The sequence below is a fragment of the Vidua macroura genome, chromosome 2 (assembly GCF_024509145.1).
Source record: "Vidua macroura isolate BioBank_ID:100142 chromosome 2, ASM2450914v1, whole genome shotgun sequence".
Classification (NCBI taxonomy): domain Eukaryota; kingdom Metazoa; phylum Chordata; class Aves; order Passeriformes; family Viduidae; genus Vidua; species Vidua macroura.
In genome coordinates, this window is record NC_071572.1 from 103,050,566 (window position 1) to 103,069,577 (window position 19,012).

General features: G+C 39.8%; 2 protein-coding genes across 7 annotated transcripts in view; one reads left to right on the plus strand and one right to left on the minus strand.

Moving 5' to 3' along the window:
• The first annotated feature begins 100 nt into the window (after positions 1-100).
• On the plus strand, positions 101-3,990 carry ATP5PF (ATP synthase peripheral stalk subunit F6). Of its 6 annotated transcripts, none has more exons than XM_053971576.1 (4): positions 101-199; positions 802-984; positions 2,288-2,412; positions 3,867-3,990. In XM_053971576.1, the coding sequence occupies exons 2-4, from the start codon at positions 815-817 to the stop codon at positions 3,893-3,895; spliced, it is 324 nt and encodes a 107-aa protein (XP_053827551.1). In that variant the 5' UTR covers positions 101-199; positions 802-814; the 3' UTR covers positions 3,896-3,990. The 6 variants fall into 6 exon arrangements, with proteins under 6 accessions (XP_053827551.1, XP_053827549.1, XP_053827552.1 ...); XM_053971574.1 differs by having other exon boundaries at positions 109-199; positions 805-984; XM_053971577.1 differs by having other exon boundaries at positions 165-247; positions 805-984.
• Positions 3,991-4,856: 866 nt separating this feature from the next.
• The window catches only part of JAM2 (junctional adhesion molecule 2), a 57,076-nt gene continuing 42,920 nt past the window's right edge, over positions 4,857-19,012 (minus strand). The window contains exons 4-10 of the mRNA XM_053971570.1: positions 17,719-17,871; positions 14,499-14,704; positions 12,202-12,304; positions 10,644-10,751; positions 9,666-9,681; positions 8,867-8,900; positions 4,857-7,938 (exon numbers count right to left, since the gene is read on the minus strand). Of these exons, the coding sequence (XP_053827545.1) occupies positions 7,906-7,938; positions 8,867-8,900; positions 9,666-9,681; positions 10,644-10,751; positions 12,202-12,304; positions 14,499-14,704; positions 17,719-17,871 (653 nt within the window). The 3' untranslated portion in view covers positions 4,857-7,905. The remainder of the gene's footprint in view (positions 7,939-8,866; positions 8,901-9,665; positions 9,682-10,643; positions 10,752-12,201; positions 12,305-14,498; positions 14,705-17,718; positions 17,872-19,012) is intronic.

Here is a 19,012-nt window from a genome sequence, read left to right on the forward strand (position 1 = left end):
AGGACCGGCTCCGGGAGCGGGCAGCGCCAGAATCGGGGCGGCGCGCAGGCCCAGCGCGGGGAAACGCGCGACACCGCCGCGCCCCCGCACGAACTACGACTCCCGGCGGCCCCCGCGCGGGAACTACGGCCCCCGGCGGCTCCCGCGGCTCCGGAAGGCCCTGAGCCTCTTTCCCTCAGTTGGAAGTGGCTCTGTGCGGGTACGAGGCGTGCTGGGCTCTCCCGGGGCTCTTGCAGCGTTACCCCAGGTCCCAGCGGGGGCTAAGCGGGGCCAGACTGTGTGTGCGGATGGAGGAGCTCCGGGTGTGCGCGGGCGAGGCGGGGGACGGGGATGGGATGGTGGTTCCCGGCGCGCACTGCGAGGGCGGCGGGGCCGAGCTGAGGCGGTGGTTCGGCCAAGGTGACTCTGGGGTTGAAATTGTCACCTTTTTTCCTACTTAAACAACGCGAAGAGCGGAATTCACGGTTTGTCTGGGTTGTTCTGTCGTGGTTCCTTACCGAACGGGTCGCGGAGCTGCCGTGGGATCACGGTGCCCTCGGGTTCAGTGGTTTCTGAAATTTCCCCTCCCCCCCATGCTGTTTTAAATAACCTTTGAATGCCTCTCTGCTTTAAAGTTTAGCTCCAAAGTACATTTTTCTTTCTTCTTATGCATTTATCTTAATAAGATCTTAAAGGAAATATCTTTTAAATACTTTCCTGGTTTCAGCTCCAAGCTATTTTTTTCCTGCTTTTTAAATGCATTTATTATATCGTTGTGACTAACTCTTTATTCCTGCTTTTGTGTTTTATTAATGCTTAAAGTAGTAGTGCCATCATGATCCTGCAGCAGATCTTGCGGCTCTCCTCCTTTTTCCACTCCGCTGTGTCCCTTCACGTGCGCAGGAACATTGGGCTCTCTGCGATTGTCTTCAACAAGACAAAAGAACTCGACCCGGTCCAGAAGCTCTTCTTGGACAAGATCAGAGAGTACAACACGAAGAGCAAGTAAGTAAAGGAAATTGTCTTACGGAGGGGGCTGATGGCAAAAGGGGAATATCTGTTGATTTTGACATAAAAACATCAGACCTGAAGGTGGTTGTTTTTTGACAATTTGATACTCCTGTAGGCCGGTCTATAAATGTTAAAGTGTGTTTTCCTGCAACACTTATGGTTTCACTAGTGGGAAAGGTTGTTCTTGCATATCTAATAGAAGATACCAATTTTTTTCCCCTTAAAAAAGAAAAAATCTGATGTCATTCTTCTTGGGCAATTAAGCCACACAGTTAAAGTCTCTTGCATGCTGCATGAATGTACTGATATGTTAATTTTTACCCACCTACATGCTCTATAACTAGAGGGGAAAAAAGCTAAACAACCTTTTTTTTTTTTTTTTTTTTTTTTTTTTTTTTTTTTTTTTTGCCTGGGGAAAACAGTTATTCTGTAGTCTTGTTTCCAGAAGCTGAATGGAAATAGCATCCAAAACCAGTTGAGAATTAATGGAATTATCAGGATGGTTCATTTAACATCTTAAGTTAATAAGCAGTTCCTTCAAATGGAATCTTAGATTCTTGTAATGTTTCAATGAACTGCTGACCATGAAACAAAAACTATAGTAATTGTGTGTAATTTATTCTCAGGAAGTATTCCTGGGAAGGAATTAAGATGCTTCTTAGCTCTACTGGTAGAAGATGTGTCTGTCCTTACGTACAAACCCATCTGTGTAGGGAGGCAGATATTTGGTGGGCTGTAAGCTTGGATCCTGTGCTGGTACAACTGAGTGCTGGCAATCTAAAGAGTTACTGTTTTAGTTATCTGATGCTTGAATCCCAAGAAGCTCCTGTTGTGGAGGGGATTTTTGCTTCTTCAGTATTTAAAATGCATTTTCTTGGTAAGAACAGTTTAGCTTTACTAACTGAGATAACTAGTTCAGAGACAGAAGAGTTGCAAATCACAGTTTTGTTAGGAATTCACACCTGGAACAAACAAAACTAAAAGCCTGGAGAGCCTCCATACTCATCAGTGTTTTTGCCTCATAAGACCACCTTTTATCTCAAAAGGCTTGGATTTTCATCCCTAATAGTTGGATTTTCATCACTGACAGCAGAAAACCTTTACCCTGAGAATCTTGTTTGTGTGTAAGGTAAGGAGGCCCTAAGGTGTCATATCTTGAGTTTTGGAAATATTTTAAATTATTTCCTTTGACTGGCTGTTAGGAAGGTTTTAATTTATAAATGGGATTGAAAATGTAGAATTTTCCATGTGAAATATTAGAACAGAGTTGTTAATCACAACTTTTAATGTTTATTAGGCAAGCTGGAGGGCCTGTTGATACAGGACCTGAATTTCAAAAAGATTTGAATGAATCCCTTGCAAGACTCCAACGGGCGTACGGTGAGGGAGATCTCACCAAGTTTCCAGAATTTAAATTTGAGGGTGAGTTAACAATCTTACTGAATTCTAATTGCAATGAGACATGTTCACTGGCAGGTTTTTTAAATTCCCCTTTAGTTTATATTTGTAGCATTAATTTTGTGTAAAATGCCCTCTGGGAATCTTGCGCTTTTGCACAGTTCACATCTGTTTCCATGTAACTCCTATTTTGATTATTTGCCTTTTCTAGCAGAGATGTGGTCTTCGTTATACTAATGATTAGCAAAGCTCGCAGTCAGATCAGGCTATCTTAATTGTCCTTCAGAAAGAAGGACAGCCTAAAGAAAGAGCTCAAATAAAAATAGCCTGGGGTCTGTATTTTTCTCATCTTGCCAAAAAGATCAGCAGGCTATAATGTGAATATCAGTCTTAATATCATCCAAACTGTGACTTGTTTGATTTTGTAAGCTCCTCTGGAAAGCCACTAATTTCAGAAAATGAACATAGGACTTAACTTCCTTACTTATGAATATTTTATGGCTAAATTATATTAAACCTTTTTCTTCATCTATCCGGATATGACTTCTTTTTAACTGCTCTAAGTTTGTTTTAGTGTGGAAGGGAAAGGGCAGACAGCATGAGGCTTTGTGGGTATCTGGCAGCCAGCCAAGGCCAAGCAACCATATTCAGCAACTTGTAATTCTGATCAGACTGTCTGGGAATTCTAATTTAGACTTGGAGCACACTTGAAAATGTTTTGGGTTTTGTAAGTATTTCAGTTGGGTAAAGTTGGTATCAGGTTGTTACTGGCGCAGATAAAACAGAGTACCTGTAAAGTAGGAGGTATGGTTTTCCTTTTTTTATTTTTCCACAATTTTAGGGATGTAATTTCTCTACATTCAGATTTATTTCTGTGCCATATGTGAAACTATGCACATTAAAATTTTACTTGTTTTTGTAAGGAAAAAGAATTTGTGTGGCCATAGGAACAGAGCAAAGCACAGACACAACATGACTTTGTTCTTTTGCCACTGTTTCCTATCTTTGATCTAATTTCAATTACGTTTCAAATTGTAATTAATATGAGTAATTATATGAGTAGGAACATCAATTTTTTTTTACCTTAGGGATGCTTACTATAAGCTAAGCCTTGCCTCTAAGACTTTGTATTAAAGACAGCAGGTATTAGTAGCCCAAAGCCCTAACCTTTGTGAGCCTGTACCTCTGACATCAAGAACTCCTTGGTCAGCATGTCACTAAAAGCTGTTTAGGCAGAATATTACTGAGGCTTAGCCTTGATACATAACTCCCACAAGGTGAAAAAGACCTGTCTCCAGCCTAGTTACTGTTTACTGCTGCCCACATTTAATCAGTCCGTGGGGGTGTAGACTGCAATGCGCTGCTTTAGGTTGCCAATGTAATGGTTAGTTTTCTTTGAATTACAAATTAATTGTGGTGTTTGAAAATGGAATACAAAGAGACTAATAGGAATTTTCTCTCTCCCATTCCTCCTGCAGAGCCCAAGTTTGAGGAGACTCCAAAGTGATCTCTGCAGCTTGTACACCAAACAGCAATGTACAGGCATGGAGTTGCTGAAAATGGCACCAGTTGTAATTTAATAAATGTAGTACTTCAATTTGATTTCAGTGGTGTGAAGAAGCTTTTAACTGCATGGTGAGTGTAGCTAGCTGTGATCATCAACTCTTACATGACAGAGGCAGCTGAATAGTGCTGCTCTGTGTTAACTGCAAAACTCCTTTGTGTCCTATGTTTTAATGCTTAGATATTATAACACTTATAATGATATACCAGGAAGGAACTATTTGTTCTGTTGAGTTTATCCAAAAGCCTTCTGCAGAAAAAAAATCTCCATGAACCTTAAGCCTGTAGCAAAACCCTACGGTAGTGATGGAGCTGCACAGTCAAAAGCATAGGCACAAATGCCCTAATTCTTCACTGCATCAATGAACACAAAGGTGATGAAGTTAATCTTCCAGAAGAAAATGAAATCCGCTAAAGAGATTGTAAGGTGTGAATTTCTGCGACTGAGCTATTGGCACAAACACTTTAGCTTCTGAGGAGCTATTTATTTATAATAATTATATCTGAGAAACTACATAAACACTTTGACAGAGTCTACATACTACAGTTTGAATTGTATTGATGTGATTTTTCTTCAGATTGAAACTACATACGCAGTCTACAGAGAGAGAGACTTCCACGTTAAACACTAAAACACTGCTTGAGCTTTTATTACAGGAGGATTTCTTTTGTCAGCATAGTGAGTTTACTTCTACACACTTTGAAATTGTATCAGATTTGCCAAAATCATCTCTAAGTCCTAGTAAATCAGAATTGCAGGAGAAATTCAGCCCTTGACAATGGTTGAAACACAAGTAGTGAGGTCATCTATGAAAGTTATTTGAATAGATTGTTCCAAGCTGCAAGGGTGAATCTTGTATTGCTGCATGTACATATGAACAAAATGAGAAGCTTTCACACAGAACTAAATTGAATAGACAAGTTAATTTGTCTTTAAAGTTTATTTGGGAGTTGTTTTTATTTTTTTAAATGCCATCACAGCTAGGTTGACTAAATATTGGTAGTTTCTATTTTCAGCATGTAAGACATGGAAACAGTATTTACAGAGCAGAGGTCAAAAGATCCCTTGATGTTGTGGTTTAACCCCAGCTGGCAACTAAGCATCCCATAGCCTCTGGCTCACTCCCTGTCCCATTCCCCTTCTGTAGGGAAGGGAATTAGAAACAAAATTTGTGGGTTGAGATAAAGCACTTAAATAATTGAACCAAAGTAATAGTAGGGGAAAAAGAGAGAGAGAAAACCTGAGAAGTTTTTCTCATGAAGTGATGTAGAGCACACGTGCTAATCACCACTCACTGATGCCCAGCCTGTTCCCCAGCAGCAAATGGCCCCTCCCAGCCAACTTCCCCCCAGTTTAGATACTGGGCATGATGTTAGATCCCTTTGCCCAGTTCAGGTCAGGGTCCTCCTGGCCCTGTTCCCTCATGGCTTGAGCACCTTCTCACTGGCAGAGCATCAGACATGTGCATCCCAATGTTTGAAGGTTGCTCCTGGCCATTGCCCTCAGTGTAGTCTAACAGTCCAATGGGTCATGTAGTTTTCTCAGCTGGTGCCTAATACAATATACCCACCCATGTTCCTTGGCCCAAGCATCTGTGAGTGTTTTCCAAGTATTTATAGTTCATTCAGTTCAAAAGCCTGGTGTTGCTCAGGGCCCCATGTGAAATCATTCTTCTGAATTGCTTGATAAAGAGGGCTTACATGGTTCAGAATATGCATTTTCAAAAAACCCACATCTAAGAGAGCTTACTTTTTGAAGAAATGGATTAGAATTCCTTTCCATAGGATCAGGGGTAAGTTCAGCCCTTCCACTCTGCCTGGGAAACCATCCACTGGAGACGGGAGTAGCAGCTTTCCTGAAAGAACCCGTATTTGGGATTGTTTTCCTTACAATTCATGTCTCTAGGGTCAAGGTAGGTCTCCCATCCCAATTCTTCATGCCTTCTCTGTGGTCTCCAGCTAAACCCACAGGGTGCCCCGTAGCATGTACCTTCCATATCCTCCTTCTTGAGCCAACGCTTGCTGTCATTATCATGGGTCGGTAGAGGTGGGGAAAAGAACATAACCTCTTTGAACTGCTGAAACTCCTGGGACAGTTTATCTGATAGTTTCTTCACAGATGAGAGAGGAAGAGAGATTGTCTTCACATTCCCAGAGATGGCAAGCCGCTGTATCCACAGATGGTGGTGTGATGTCTTTTTAGATTAATGTTGTTAGTGGGTTGGTGTGTACTCTTGGTACACCTGCAAACTTCCACCACATGGGTCACATGCAGAGGAATTGGTCTGGATCTGTGGGAACCTTGTATTGTCCAGATCAAAATAAATCTCTAGCATGGCTAATTCCCTCAAATATTGGCTATCTTTCCACTTGTATGGTGACATGTAACATCATTCTTGTAAGGATACCTTTCCTTCAGGCTTGACAGGAGTTGCTTCCAGAGGCTGGGAACTTGTGTCTCTCTTGCAATCACCTTGTAAATGCATGTTTTCTTAGAAAGTGATTCCTACCCTCTAAATTCCAATCTGTTAGTCCTGTTATCCCAGCATCGGAACAGCTAGGTGGTAGTATGCTCATCAGGACAACAGCTGAAATATTTATATATATCCTGCAGCTCACTCAGGAATAAGGATTGAGTGGTTGCCTCTTGTTGGCCTGTTACTGAAGTTTGTGTAGCTACAGTATATGTTGGGGTTTTGGTAGCCACAGAGAGTTTCTTAACCCTAAAGAAGGCCTGAACCATATGTAACAACATACTGATTGCTACCAAAAGGACCAGGTTGGTTTCAAGGGTAGTCACAGGATATGCAAAGTCTTTAAAATTCTGAAATGCTATTGTAATCATCCTGGAGGGGAAGGAAGGTGTTTTTCCCATGGGTTTGCTCTCTGAGGGTAAAAGGCAGTAGATGTAACTGTGGGTAGTTTCCACCAGATGGCTCCCAAAGGGCAGTGGGGGACACACACCGGACAGGCTCATGACCAGCCATTCTATCATATCACAAGCCAGTACAACACAGAACAACACAGTGATAACCTTAGCCTAGGCCTAGAGCAAATGAATCAATATGGTGACCAGCAACTATTAAACCAAATACAATGAAGGCTTATAGCAAACTTGTTTTAACATGCTCTAGTCAGATCTTTTTTGTTTTTATTTCAACCTTTTGATGTTGAGTGCCAAAAAGAACTGCCAGTAGCTCACTCCCATGTGGCTGCTTGCTCACTGTCCCCACCCCAGCCCTGTGGGAGAACTAGGAAAAAAGCTGGTGGGTTGAGAGAACAGTTTAATAATTGAAACAAAGTAAAATAAGATACTAATAATACTAATGATATTAATAACAACAACAATATGAATTGTAGTGAAAAGGAGAGAGATGAGTAAAGCCCAAGAAAGGCAAGTGATGCACAACAGTTTCTCACCACCCACTGACTGATGACCAGCCTGTCCCACAGCAGCAGTTGGCTCCTCCAGGACAACTTCCCCAGTTTAAATACTGGGCATGATGTTCTGGCGTGGAGGTGGTCACCAAGCACCAAGCCTGTTTGAGTTCAGAAGTGTTTGGACAATGTGACAGGCACATGGTGTGATTCTTGGGGTATCCTGTGCAGGGCCAGGAGTTGGACTTCATGATCCTGATGGGTCCCTTCCAACTCAGCTTATTCTGTGATTCTGTGTGTATCCCTTTGGACAACTCAGATGAGCTGTCCCAGCCATGCTCTGTCCCTGCTTCTTTTGCACCTCCTCACGGGAAGACCATGGGAATCTGAGGACTCCTTGACTTGGAGTAAGCACTACTCAGCAGCAACTAAAACATCAGGGTGTTATCAACTTTATTCTCATATTAAATCCAAAACACAGCTACTATGAAGAGAATTATCCCAGCTGAAACCAGGACATGGATACTTTTGTATAACAAGTAGTAATTTGATGTCCCTCACAGAGGCTGAAATCTTCTAAATAACAAAGGACTTGGTATGCTTGAAATCCTAAATGAAGCAAACAAGGTTACAATAAATAACAGTTCAAAGATTTTAAGCAGGTTAATATTTAGTGTACATTTCAGAAGAAACTAAGGCACTGAGCTTGACAAGAAATGTGTCTGATGTACTGTTAGTAAATGTTTATTCTTTTCTGAGACAGGAAGTCTACAAAATGCACTCTACACATAAATACAGGTATCAAACAGCTCTGTTCAGCATCTGATTTTTAAGTGCATTAACAATGATAAACAGATACTATAGCTCTTCAAAGCTTTATCTTTCTCACTCAGAGCAAACAGATGGTCTCAGGAAGTTTCTTATATACATACTAGGTCAAGGATTAAGCTTATGCAATTTAGTATGTTTTGTTTCGATTAAGGAAATGGGTGGTGTTCAGGGATCTTTTAAGGTTACATCAGTGTTACTCATGCTACTTAAACTCCTAATGTCCTTAACTGTAGATAGTGATATTCAGTCACTCCTAGTTGAAGTTTTACTTAGAACTCTATTCTTTTTGCACCATTCTGAAAAGCTGGAATGATGTAGATGTAGTTAAAGCCTTTGGAGCCGACTCAAGGAAGTGGGGGCGGAAGTAGTAAATTCAGCTTCCATATTTAGTCAAGTTTTTTGACCCACATTATTCTTAGAAGAGTTAGGGCCCAATCTTTCTCTCATTGCTGTCTTGGACTGTGTCTCAGTTAGTTAATCAATGTGTACAAGAAGATGCAAAGTATGGAGCAAAGTGCTGCAGCTGTTTTGCACTTAAGATTATGCAATAGGAAGCGGTAAATGCAGACAGAGATGAAGTGTCACCAGGTATGGGCACGGCAGGAGTGAGGAGTTTGTGTACATGTGGAAAGACATTACAAAGATCTAAGGAACTTTGAAGATATCTAAAGCTTTTAAAATATACTAATGAACACGGAAGACTTGCCTTTTCACTTGTAGATTGATAGTTCGTCTTCTTTCTGTTAACAGAGGTATACAGGTATAACAGAGGTATAAGGAATACAGGTTAAATAGCGAATTTTCCAGTGCTGGGTTTACCTCTTTGGAAGCCTTATATATTAATGCATTTTTCCAGATTTCCAGCAATCCTCAGGGATTTTTTCCCCCTTCTCTTAGAAAAAACTTACAGTAACAAATCCATTGAATGCTTTTAGATATCAGTCATTATCTCATAAATCACTGCCAAATACCTTCTCTAGCTTGTCTTTCCAAGTCTTCCAGTTACACTTTTTGTCTAGCTCATCACCAAAACTAAAATAGCTTGAGGAATTCTGACTTGCTACTAAGAAATCTGAGTGAAATAAATCCATATCAAAGGAATAGACCAGGCACTGTCAGAAAGTTTCCACCAGTTATATTTTTACAAAACACTTCCTCAAATAACTTGTAGATATGGATATGAGAGCAGTTCAATTTGGTTCTGATTGTCTTTTGTCTAGTTTGAAGAGGAGACGCATGAATAGCTGAGTTAGGAGTGTAAGCTATAACTATGTAAAAAGACACATCTCTTGTGTATTTGCCACAGTAATGTAATGATTCACTTTCTGACCACCACACTAGTTTCTATTAAGGAAAGCAGCTAGTGTGTAGGATCAGATTTATCTCAGTGTCAAGAAAGCTATTGCACAAAAATGATGTTAGAAAGACTGTAAAAATCATTATAGTTACTAAATAATCTGAAATGTAAATGAGGTTTGCAGTGATTTATGTACTTGCTTACTTACTGGGAAGAACTTTCCTCTGAAAAAGAAAGAAAGAAAAGAGAAGAATTAGCACAAGAACAGTTTCCTTAGCTGATTTGAAGTTCTTTGAAGTAGTTATTCCTAGAATATTCAGCTCTTCAGTTTCTAGAAGGAGTTTCTGAACCAAATGCCTCTTTTTGGTGTAGTGAGTTTAGGCAGAAGAAAGATTAGGTTGCTTTCAAGGGTAATGAAGCTCCAAGTGAACTCTAACGAGCAGCTCTGTAGCCTCTGGTAATTTCAGGCAGCTGACCTTTACAGACCCCAATGTTTGGCATCTGTTGTTGCTGTGCTCAAGCCTATAGGTACCAATGTAAAGGCTACCGAGGGGGTTGCTGGATGTCAAGCTTTATGCAGCAATCCCTAAAAGCAAACTTTTTCCATGGCCCAGAGGAAAAAGACAGTTAATTTAGTTTCCCTTTCATCAGAATTTAATTGGTCAGGCATTGTTGACTAAAATGGGCTTAATTTTATTTTGCCTTTCTTAGGCATTCCTTATCAAAACGAGGGTGGAGAGGTTCCAAGAACCAGAGTCAGGCTTGTTGCTTTCCTTAGGTTGTTCTTTGGTAGCCTTGCACAAACATCTCCATGTCATTTTCAAAGTACCTTTTGCAGTAGATGTTGGCAGAACAAAATGTCTGCACAAAATGTTGCTGTTTTAATGCTCTCTAGCTTTAGTACCATGGAGCTAGAACCTTTATGGAAAGGAGGACATCAGAATCATAAAATCATGGAACGGTTTGGGTAGGAAGGGACCTTAATGATCATCTGGTTCTAAATCCTTGCCATAAGCAGGGACACCTTCCACTAGATCCGGTTGCTCAGGACTCCCTCCAACCTGTCCTTGAACACTTGTAGGGATGGGGCATCCACAGCTTCTCTAGGCAAGAGAGAGTATCATGGAAACACTGCTAAATAAAGACATTTTTTGACTCAAGAAAGGAGTGATTTTATTCTACTTACTTGCAAAGTAACCCTTTTTTTGGGCGTAGAATACTCCAAGGCCACACAGCACCATCACCAGAGCCACTAATACTACAGCCACAATGATACCGCTTACATTAAGGTCATCTGTAATTATAAAGCAGAAGTCCTATGTTGTAAATTGCAAAAATTTCCACTGGCTAGATTTTTCCTTAATTAACACAGGGATTTTTATATCTATAGGTGGGCTGTGGCCCAAGATGCGTAAGTTAATTAGTAACAGATGTATTTAAGCAGTAAAAAAGCACTAATGTGCCACAGTCACTTTAACAGAAGTGCTTGGTACACATCAACTGCTTAGTTTGGGTCAAAAGTAAGGAAAGAATAAGAAGGACCAAGGGATACATATTCTTTATCATATCTACCCCAGATAAGTATTACCCAAGTCATATGTATCTGAGGAAAACCATAATGAAATCTTTGTAAGTGTTAAAGCACGTTTCTTCATATAGTTAATTTGCTTAACACAACTGAAACAGCTGATGGCAATTGAGTTCCACTTCTAAAGAACTCTTCAAATGAGTTATTTGAAACACAATTATTTCTAAATTTTTAAATAGCAAGGCTTTTAAAATACCACACAATAAAGTTGAGTTTCCTGAAGTTAAGCTCTACACCAGGCTACTGAAACATCTGGCCATTTTTATTTTGAAGGTGATGGCTTGACTTCAACCATGACAAAGACCACACCCATATCCTGATATAATAAAAAATATAATAAAAAAGAGCTTCAGACTACTATTCATTTTAGGAAAACCAAAATTATCAAGAAGCAGAAACATTTTCATAGGTTTTTGTTATGTTTCCAATTATTTGGATCCCAACTTTAGGCATATTTTAATATATGGTTGAGATTTTTACCCCAAAACCTAACGAATTTTTGTACAATTTAGGCTGACAGCAGTTTAGGATTTAGTGCATATTTTCACAAAGCTATTCTATTTCAGTAGCTTGAGGAACATTTGTTCATAATCCACCAAGAATGCATTAAAACCCATGACACAGTGATTTTCAGCTAAGTTTCATGAAAGCATCATATGGAACTTTGCAGTTCCATGTGCTGCTTTATGGAACACTTCAACAGGATCTTCCCTGCAGTAGTTATTAGGATTTGTTACCCTTTGCTTTCCTATGATATCTGCAAGAACCAGTTGTATATTTTGCAAAAAAAAACCCTCACACATTTTGGGTTATTACAGACTGTTACATTAAGATTTCCCATGAATGAATCCCAAAAGGGAGGCTTTATGTAAAGAAAACACCCCAGTGGACTGGCACACTCTTCTGTAAGCCTTCCACAAAAACATTTGGAAATATTAAAGTTCTCATATGGCTGATGTTTTTCTGTGAAGTTCAGTGTTTAGCAATCTAAAAGCTAATTACTGCGATAAGGAACTTATTATTTCTCCTCCCCCCAAATGCCATAATCAAATAAAAAGATTTAATTCAGCCTGGTCTTAGATTCTTAGTTACACCATGCAATTACATAAATCCTCCTGCAAGACTGTTTTCCACCATTATTTTCTTTAATACGTACCAACTTGCATTCGCTTCACTGAGCATTTCTGAGATAATCCAATCCCATTAGAGGCTTCACAGAAATACTCTCCAGTGTCATTCTTTGTAACTGTATTAAACAGCTGTTAAGAAACAGTCCAAAACCATTATCAGAACAGGGGAAAAAAATCCTGTAGGATAGAAATTTTGACATGTCAATGTAGATTTGTTTGTTTTAAACAAATGAAACCCAAAAAACCCTGAAGGAAAGTAAGAAATTCTGGTCCATTTCAACCTTGTAACAGCTCCCTAGTCACATTCCCTGGTCCTTCAACTTCTACTTGTTGCCTAAGAGGTTCCTTTAGGTGGACATTTAACTCAGTGGAGTGTATCTACAAGGAAATTAATTTTCAGTGGACAAGAACTTTCCACTTTTATAATAATAATAATATCCACTTTTTTAGATGTGCTCTAATTTCAGAATACTTGAAATCAGTTTCTTCATTTTATCAAAGCAACCCCGTTAACTGATCCTTCCAAAAACTTGACACATACTACTTACGATGCATTATCAGCTGACATTTTTCAGAAGTAAAGAGTTGTTTGGGTGGTTCTCAACCCTCCAAAAATGCACTTTGTCTTCTTCCAACAGAGAAATACTAAACCATACTATTTTTCAAATACTACTACTGTAAAAATGAAAATGAAATGAAAATGAGACTGTAGCAGGACATCTCCCCCCACCATAGAAGAGCTTATCTCTTACTTGTTAGTTGGTGCAATAACTCAGAGCATCTTGCTCTCACATAAGCCTCACATGAGCCTTGGTGAAGTAACTCAATCAGGACAGTTTATCTTGTAGTGAATTATTTCATTGCTATGGGATTGATGATTTCAGCTGACAGTAAACATCTTGCTGTGGAAGCAGATGTGGAAAGACAAGCTGGAATTTCTGACTGACATACACTTCACAAATTATAAAAGCTACACCATATTTTCACAAAGCAGAAATCTTCTGCACATTCCCTGGAAATGTGTGGGGTCTCCTCACCAAAGTCAGTGCCCCACTTTGTGGTTACTCTCCTGGGGGCTGAGTGTAAGGACTCTGTATGCTATCAGCAATTAGGTGGTAAGTTACATTGACTCCTAATCTATACTATTTCCTTGCTAGGTGTAATATAGGTACCTTAATGTCATGCACTGTTTTATATAATCTACTAGTAGTTCTTTTATTTTACACTGTGTAATAAATAACTGTTTAAGGCCTCTTGTCTGTTACTTTCTGCCAATTTGATAAGTAACTCATTTCATAATAAACCTAACTGTTCACTTTTATGAACTTGTGAGCCAGAGCGATTTAGGTGCAGGTCACCTAAGTAGAGCTGCTGCAAAAAATCTAAGCCTAAGGCAGGGCTTTTCTAAAGCTCTCACTTGATCCGTAGCAAAGAGATGGATAGAAACTGACCTGATGTCAATTCCAGTATTTCTATTTTCTTAATTATTAGACTTGTTAACTGTTTCTTTTTAATGTATGCCATACTTAGATATTTTCAGAAGTGATTAGTAAGTTTGAGTAGTCTACCTGATTTCCGTGATAAGCATTCAAAACATCTGAAGGCTTAGTCATACTTCAGTTTCCACGTTTGATTTTGCACAACAGTAGTGTTCTTAGAACAGCTCTTTACTTCTGAAAACTCTCAGCTTCCTAAGTAGCATCAAGTTCTTTTGAAGGATCAGCTAACGGGGGAAGAATGAGAGAGACAGCCAGCACTGAAGGAAAACAAAACCCAACATCACAACCCACAAAACAAACTACAACTAAAACAAAGAACTAAGCTTACTTACAGTCCCAACTCAGTCCCACTGACTTCACAGGTTCTGGATGGGAACTTGTAAATGGCATTGGATTGCAGAGTTTCTGTACTGCCCTGAGTGCTGCACTCCCCTTGAAGTGTATGAAGCTACTATTCCAAATTTTAAGGTTCTGTCAAATATATCTCTGTTGCCATACTGAAACCTCATTCTCACCTGGCACTAGTTTACCAACTGACAAGGTAAAATTTGTCATGTATTTCTAGATTCTCAGTTATCACTACTGTAGCCTTGCACTTCACCCAGTTTGAGTGTATCATTCAATGTCTCATTCAATGTCTATGGCTTGTCACTGGTTTGAGGCAGAAACCACCTTCTACATTTCTCAGCACATTTCAGCATGACATTGACCTCCAACAAAGACCTTGTGAATTTTTGGATTTAGACCCCTGTGCATAATTTTACTGAACAGTAAATTTGGTCTCCTTGATAGCTGTCTATGACAGAGTTGGTTATTACACTTACCAGAGTGCCAGACTTTTTATTCATGGTGTAAGTTATGTTTGCTGCTCTAGCACTGCCTGTTCCTGTCTTCTCCAGCAAGGCAACACCATTCTTGTACCACTGGTATTCAGACGGAGGGGAGCCCTCAGTTTCCTTACAACTCATCTGCACGACCGTTCCTGTCATTGCGGAGCTGGGTACCTCACACACTGGAGTGGTCGGAGCAACTGGACAGTGAAATTGAACTTGTTACACACGTACTTATACTGTCCACATGTGTCAGAGTCTGAAATAGTTCATGCCTGAAACATTGATGTAAAGTTTTGCCCATTATAACAAAAACTGTATAAAGAAGCTACAACCAAAGAAGCCTCCCTTAAGATACCTGACTTGGACTTTGGACTGAAAGTCAAAGTGCTGAGATTAAATAAAGTGAAAACTCATTCTTCAATCACCTGAAACAAGCAAGTAAACAAGGAAAAGAATGTGAGCCAAACCGAGCTCATGGTAAGAATCATCTCGGGCTTGCTTTGGAGTGAGGGAAGCCATAGAGTGTCACTGATGGTGGAGACAGGAATGTGACATATCCACACTGAGGTTCATGCAGCAACAGCCAGAGTTTATTGATGTGTGACCTATTTGAATTTCCCGTGCTTACAGATATTATTGGTCAAAGGTCTTAACTCTGCACAGTTCACTGGCCAATGATACAGGTGCATTCCTGGTTCAAAGGGATTGGCTGGGGTCCCCTTATTTGAACTTGAATTCAGCCTATCGACTTAAAACCTGGGGACTTGTTTACTCCTTATTCTCTAACAAGCTAGGCTGGTTGAGTTGGTATCTGTTATGGCCTAATTATCTGTGCAGCTATAGACCAGCTATAGCTGTCATAGTAGCCCACAGACCCATTTGTTGGGAGCAGGTTTGCACAGATTTTCCCCCCAGCCGATGCAGGGGGAGGAAGTTTCGGTGTATTATAATCTCTGCTCAGGGGCAGGAAACCCATCCTCCCTTACACAAACTGGCTCTGGAACGCCCAACATCCCACATCCATGGGACATTCACGTGAGAGGCAGCTGGGGGGGTGCCTTAATCCATCAAAGGCTCCCTAAAGTGCTCCCCAGTGTCATTCCTGAAGCCTTGCTCCACAGGACTGCATGTGATGCAACAAACCCAGCATATTGTAAGAGGCAATGGCAAACTCCCCTTGCCCCCCAAGGGAGGAGCCTGGATTTTCCTACCTAGCCTGGGTGTATATTAACCAATTAGATTCTATGCTTTCAGGGAGGACCTTCACCACCAAGAAGACCAGCTGGAGAGGATCAGTGAAACATCATTGGGATCCATGGAGTGGTGGTATTTTCCTTATTCTGTCCCTGTTACTCTCTGTCCCTCCCACCTATTTCTTATTTCTCTCTCTCTCCTTCTCTCATATATTTACTATTAAATAAACTCCATACTATTGTCACTGGCATATGGTCTCATTTGCACCTTAATTTGGGCAGGGGCATTTCTAAGAACTTTACTGATGGGATCATGGTAACATGACAGCAGGCTGACAGTCATTGTGAGGAGGTGAGCACTTGTGCATGTTTGATAACTACCATATCAATGAAATGAGGTGTAGGAGAAGGGCTGGAAGGCACCATCCTGCTACTGAGAGCACAGTAAAATTTATGAGTTGCTAAAAATGAAAGAGATGCTTACTGCCAGCCTCCCCCCACCGTATGCTGTGTCATCCTGTCTCCAGTCTGTGCACTTTCATCCAACCCCAGAGAGTTTGTTTCACTTTGTTTCTTGTATGCAACCTCTTGTTCACAGACAGATGGGATAACTTGGAATCTGAAGTCCAGCAATTGGCCCCTTCCCTACCCTAGTATTTAAAAATGTAAGTGAGGAAGAGGAAAAAGAGTTTTTGTATTAAAAGGAGTCAATTTTTGAGAAGTGAATGTCAGAAGGATTCACCGAAACATGGGCAATCATCATAGGTACTTTATAAACCCTAATCTGAGAACCAAAACCAATTGTTTACTACATTCCAGTTTAAATTAAAAATGAATATTCCCACACACAGATGCAGGAGAACTGTTTGTTCCTTCTCCTATGAAAATGAACATCTCTTTTTTGATTTTTAATATGTGAACAGAAAAGAAACTTAATTTTTTATTTTTTGGTACTTAACATTATATAGAAGAAAAATAATGGTGAAGACGCATCCATGGAACATTAAAAGAACAACTGACACCTTAACTAGTATTAATAGTTTTTTCTTGGTTGATTTTAAGATAAAAAGCAGAGATAAAGAAAATCAAATGAAATACTAATTCACATTAACTTTCAAAAAAGTTTGTAAGCAACACATGCTCCCACCCCACCCTTTCTCCTTCGGCCTTGAAGATTTCAACTTTAAATTAAGAAGTCACATTTAAAACAGGAAAGCTGTTGGGAAAGTAGAAGAAAGTGGGGTTACCTCATTGTTGATGCTAATCAGAAGTTCATGCATTTATCATCTTTTATGAAGAACTTAGAAACTTTATGTATAATTTTGAATGATCAATTATTATTAGTTTTAATAGGACAAATATAGAATCTACAAAAGCAAGTATTTTCTTTTGTTCCTGTACAGGTAAAAAAAGAAAACTATTGGCCTCTACCACTCATCCAGTGCAACAAATACCAAACCCAATGTGAGAACTATGTGCTCAGTATTCACTTTTCCATCAATTCCTTAACTGGGAAAGAAGACAAAGACCCACAAAGAACAACTGCTCCCCAGCAGGCACCACCATCTCTCCTATAAATAAAGTCCACTGAATGCCAGCTCTCTGGCTGTCATTGCAAAAAACTCTCTCCTTCCAAAACCAGGACAAGACTGTAGCATATTGGAACGAACTTCTGCTTGTGAATATTTGATAAGTGTTGACAGATGCTGACTTTCCAGTGCCAAACACCATGATCATCTTATTCAGATTCTCAGTCACTGAGCGATTTCAGTTTTGAGAACTGAAACTCACTTTGATTTAATAAAACCCTAGTTATGTCCCTTTCTAATGCAAGTGTGACTTTTGCCAAGCTGTTTTGTGATGTTGTAGAATGTTCGTGTGCAAGTATGTTTATAAACCCAGCCCGAAGAAGACCCAAAAACCCAGCAGCCACACACTGTGTGGACAACCCTAACCTTCAACATCCCAACACCTCATCATCCAGTTTCTTTAAAATACCTAAGTAATAAAGTTTGTACCCAGTACTGTGAGAGTAATAGTAGCCTCTCCCAGGCGTTGCCCCTCTTCACTCTTGGCACTGATTTCACAGCGGTAGGTCCCAGAGTCCCTTCTGGTCACATTCCTAATTCGGATTCCAGTATTCAGCATCTCTGCTCGGCCTCGAAGATCACCTTTAGGGAGAACAGACAGAGAGGTTTCTGCTCTTTGCTTATAGAATCACAGAATGGTTTGGATTGGAAGGGACCTTGAAGATCATCTTGTTCCATCCCCACTGCCATGGGCAGGGACACCTTCCACTAGATCAAATTGTTCCAAGCCCCATCCAACCTGCTCTGGAGCACTTCCAGGGATGGGGCAGTCACAGTTTCTCTGGGCAACCATTTAGTCCAAAAAAACACCTTCAATTCAAAAAACTTCCATCTGCCATACATTATCCACTTGGATGATGGAATGCATTTTTCTGCATGTGGTTCAAGAAAATACGTACAGCAGTAGTGAGGTGACTGAAAGACATCCCTTTCCACTAGAGACATGGCAATCATTAACTTAATTACCTTAAAGAAAAAGTTGTGAGTGAGACCACACCAGGGTATTTGATATTTTAGCTTGGCAAGAAAAACTTGATGGATTTAGCAAAAACACTGCCATCAGACTTCTTATAATGAATAAGTCTTTTTAATTCTACAGCTTATTATGCAAGTTACATGCACACACAGAAGCATGAGTCCTAGTGTATCTCTAAATTAAATATATGCAGAAAAAAAACCAAGTTCATCAAAGTCAACACATCTGCAAGCTCTACAAACTAACAAAATCTCTGTGCTTTTATTTTATTTCTCAAGCTTCGTTTATTGTGTACAATGTAACAGAGACTCATATGTTCTCCAACACACAAAGCTGAAGTAAGTCCTTTTCAAAACATACAAAGAGAAATTCTACTTCTGAAAAGAATACAAATAATTTATAGTACACAGCTGAGTTTATATTTTATGTCTATAAAAAATGCTGCATTATTCATATCTAAGCCTCCTGCTTTACAGGAGGCTTCAGAAACCTCTTTTTAGGATAGGAGTGCAGAGCCTGCAGTAGTTTAGGGGAGTTTACATCCGCATGTAATTTCATTGTTGAAAAATCCCAAGGAATCTGCAGTACCATTTTTCTTAGTCTTTTATTATATTTAACTTAATTAAAAGGTAACTAATAATTGATGATTTTATAAAGAAATGCCTTTTTTTTCCCCAGAGAACAATTCCCTTTCTGAAAAGGACAGCTCTTCTATATGAACAGTCAAGAGCCTTCTTGTTCAGTCTT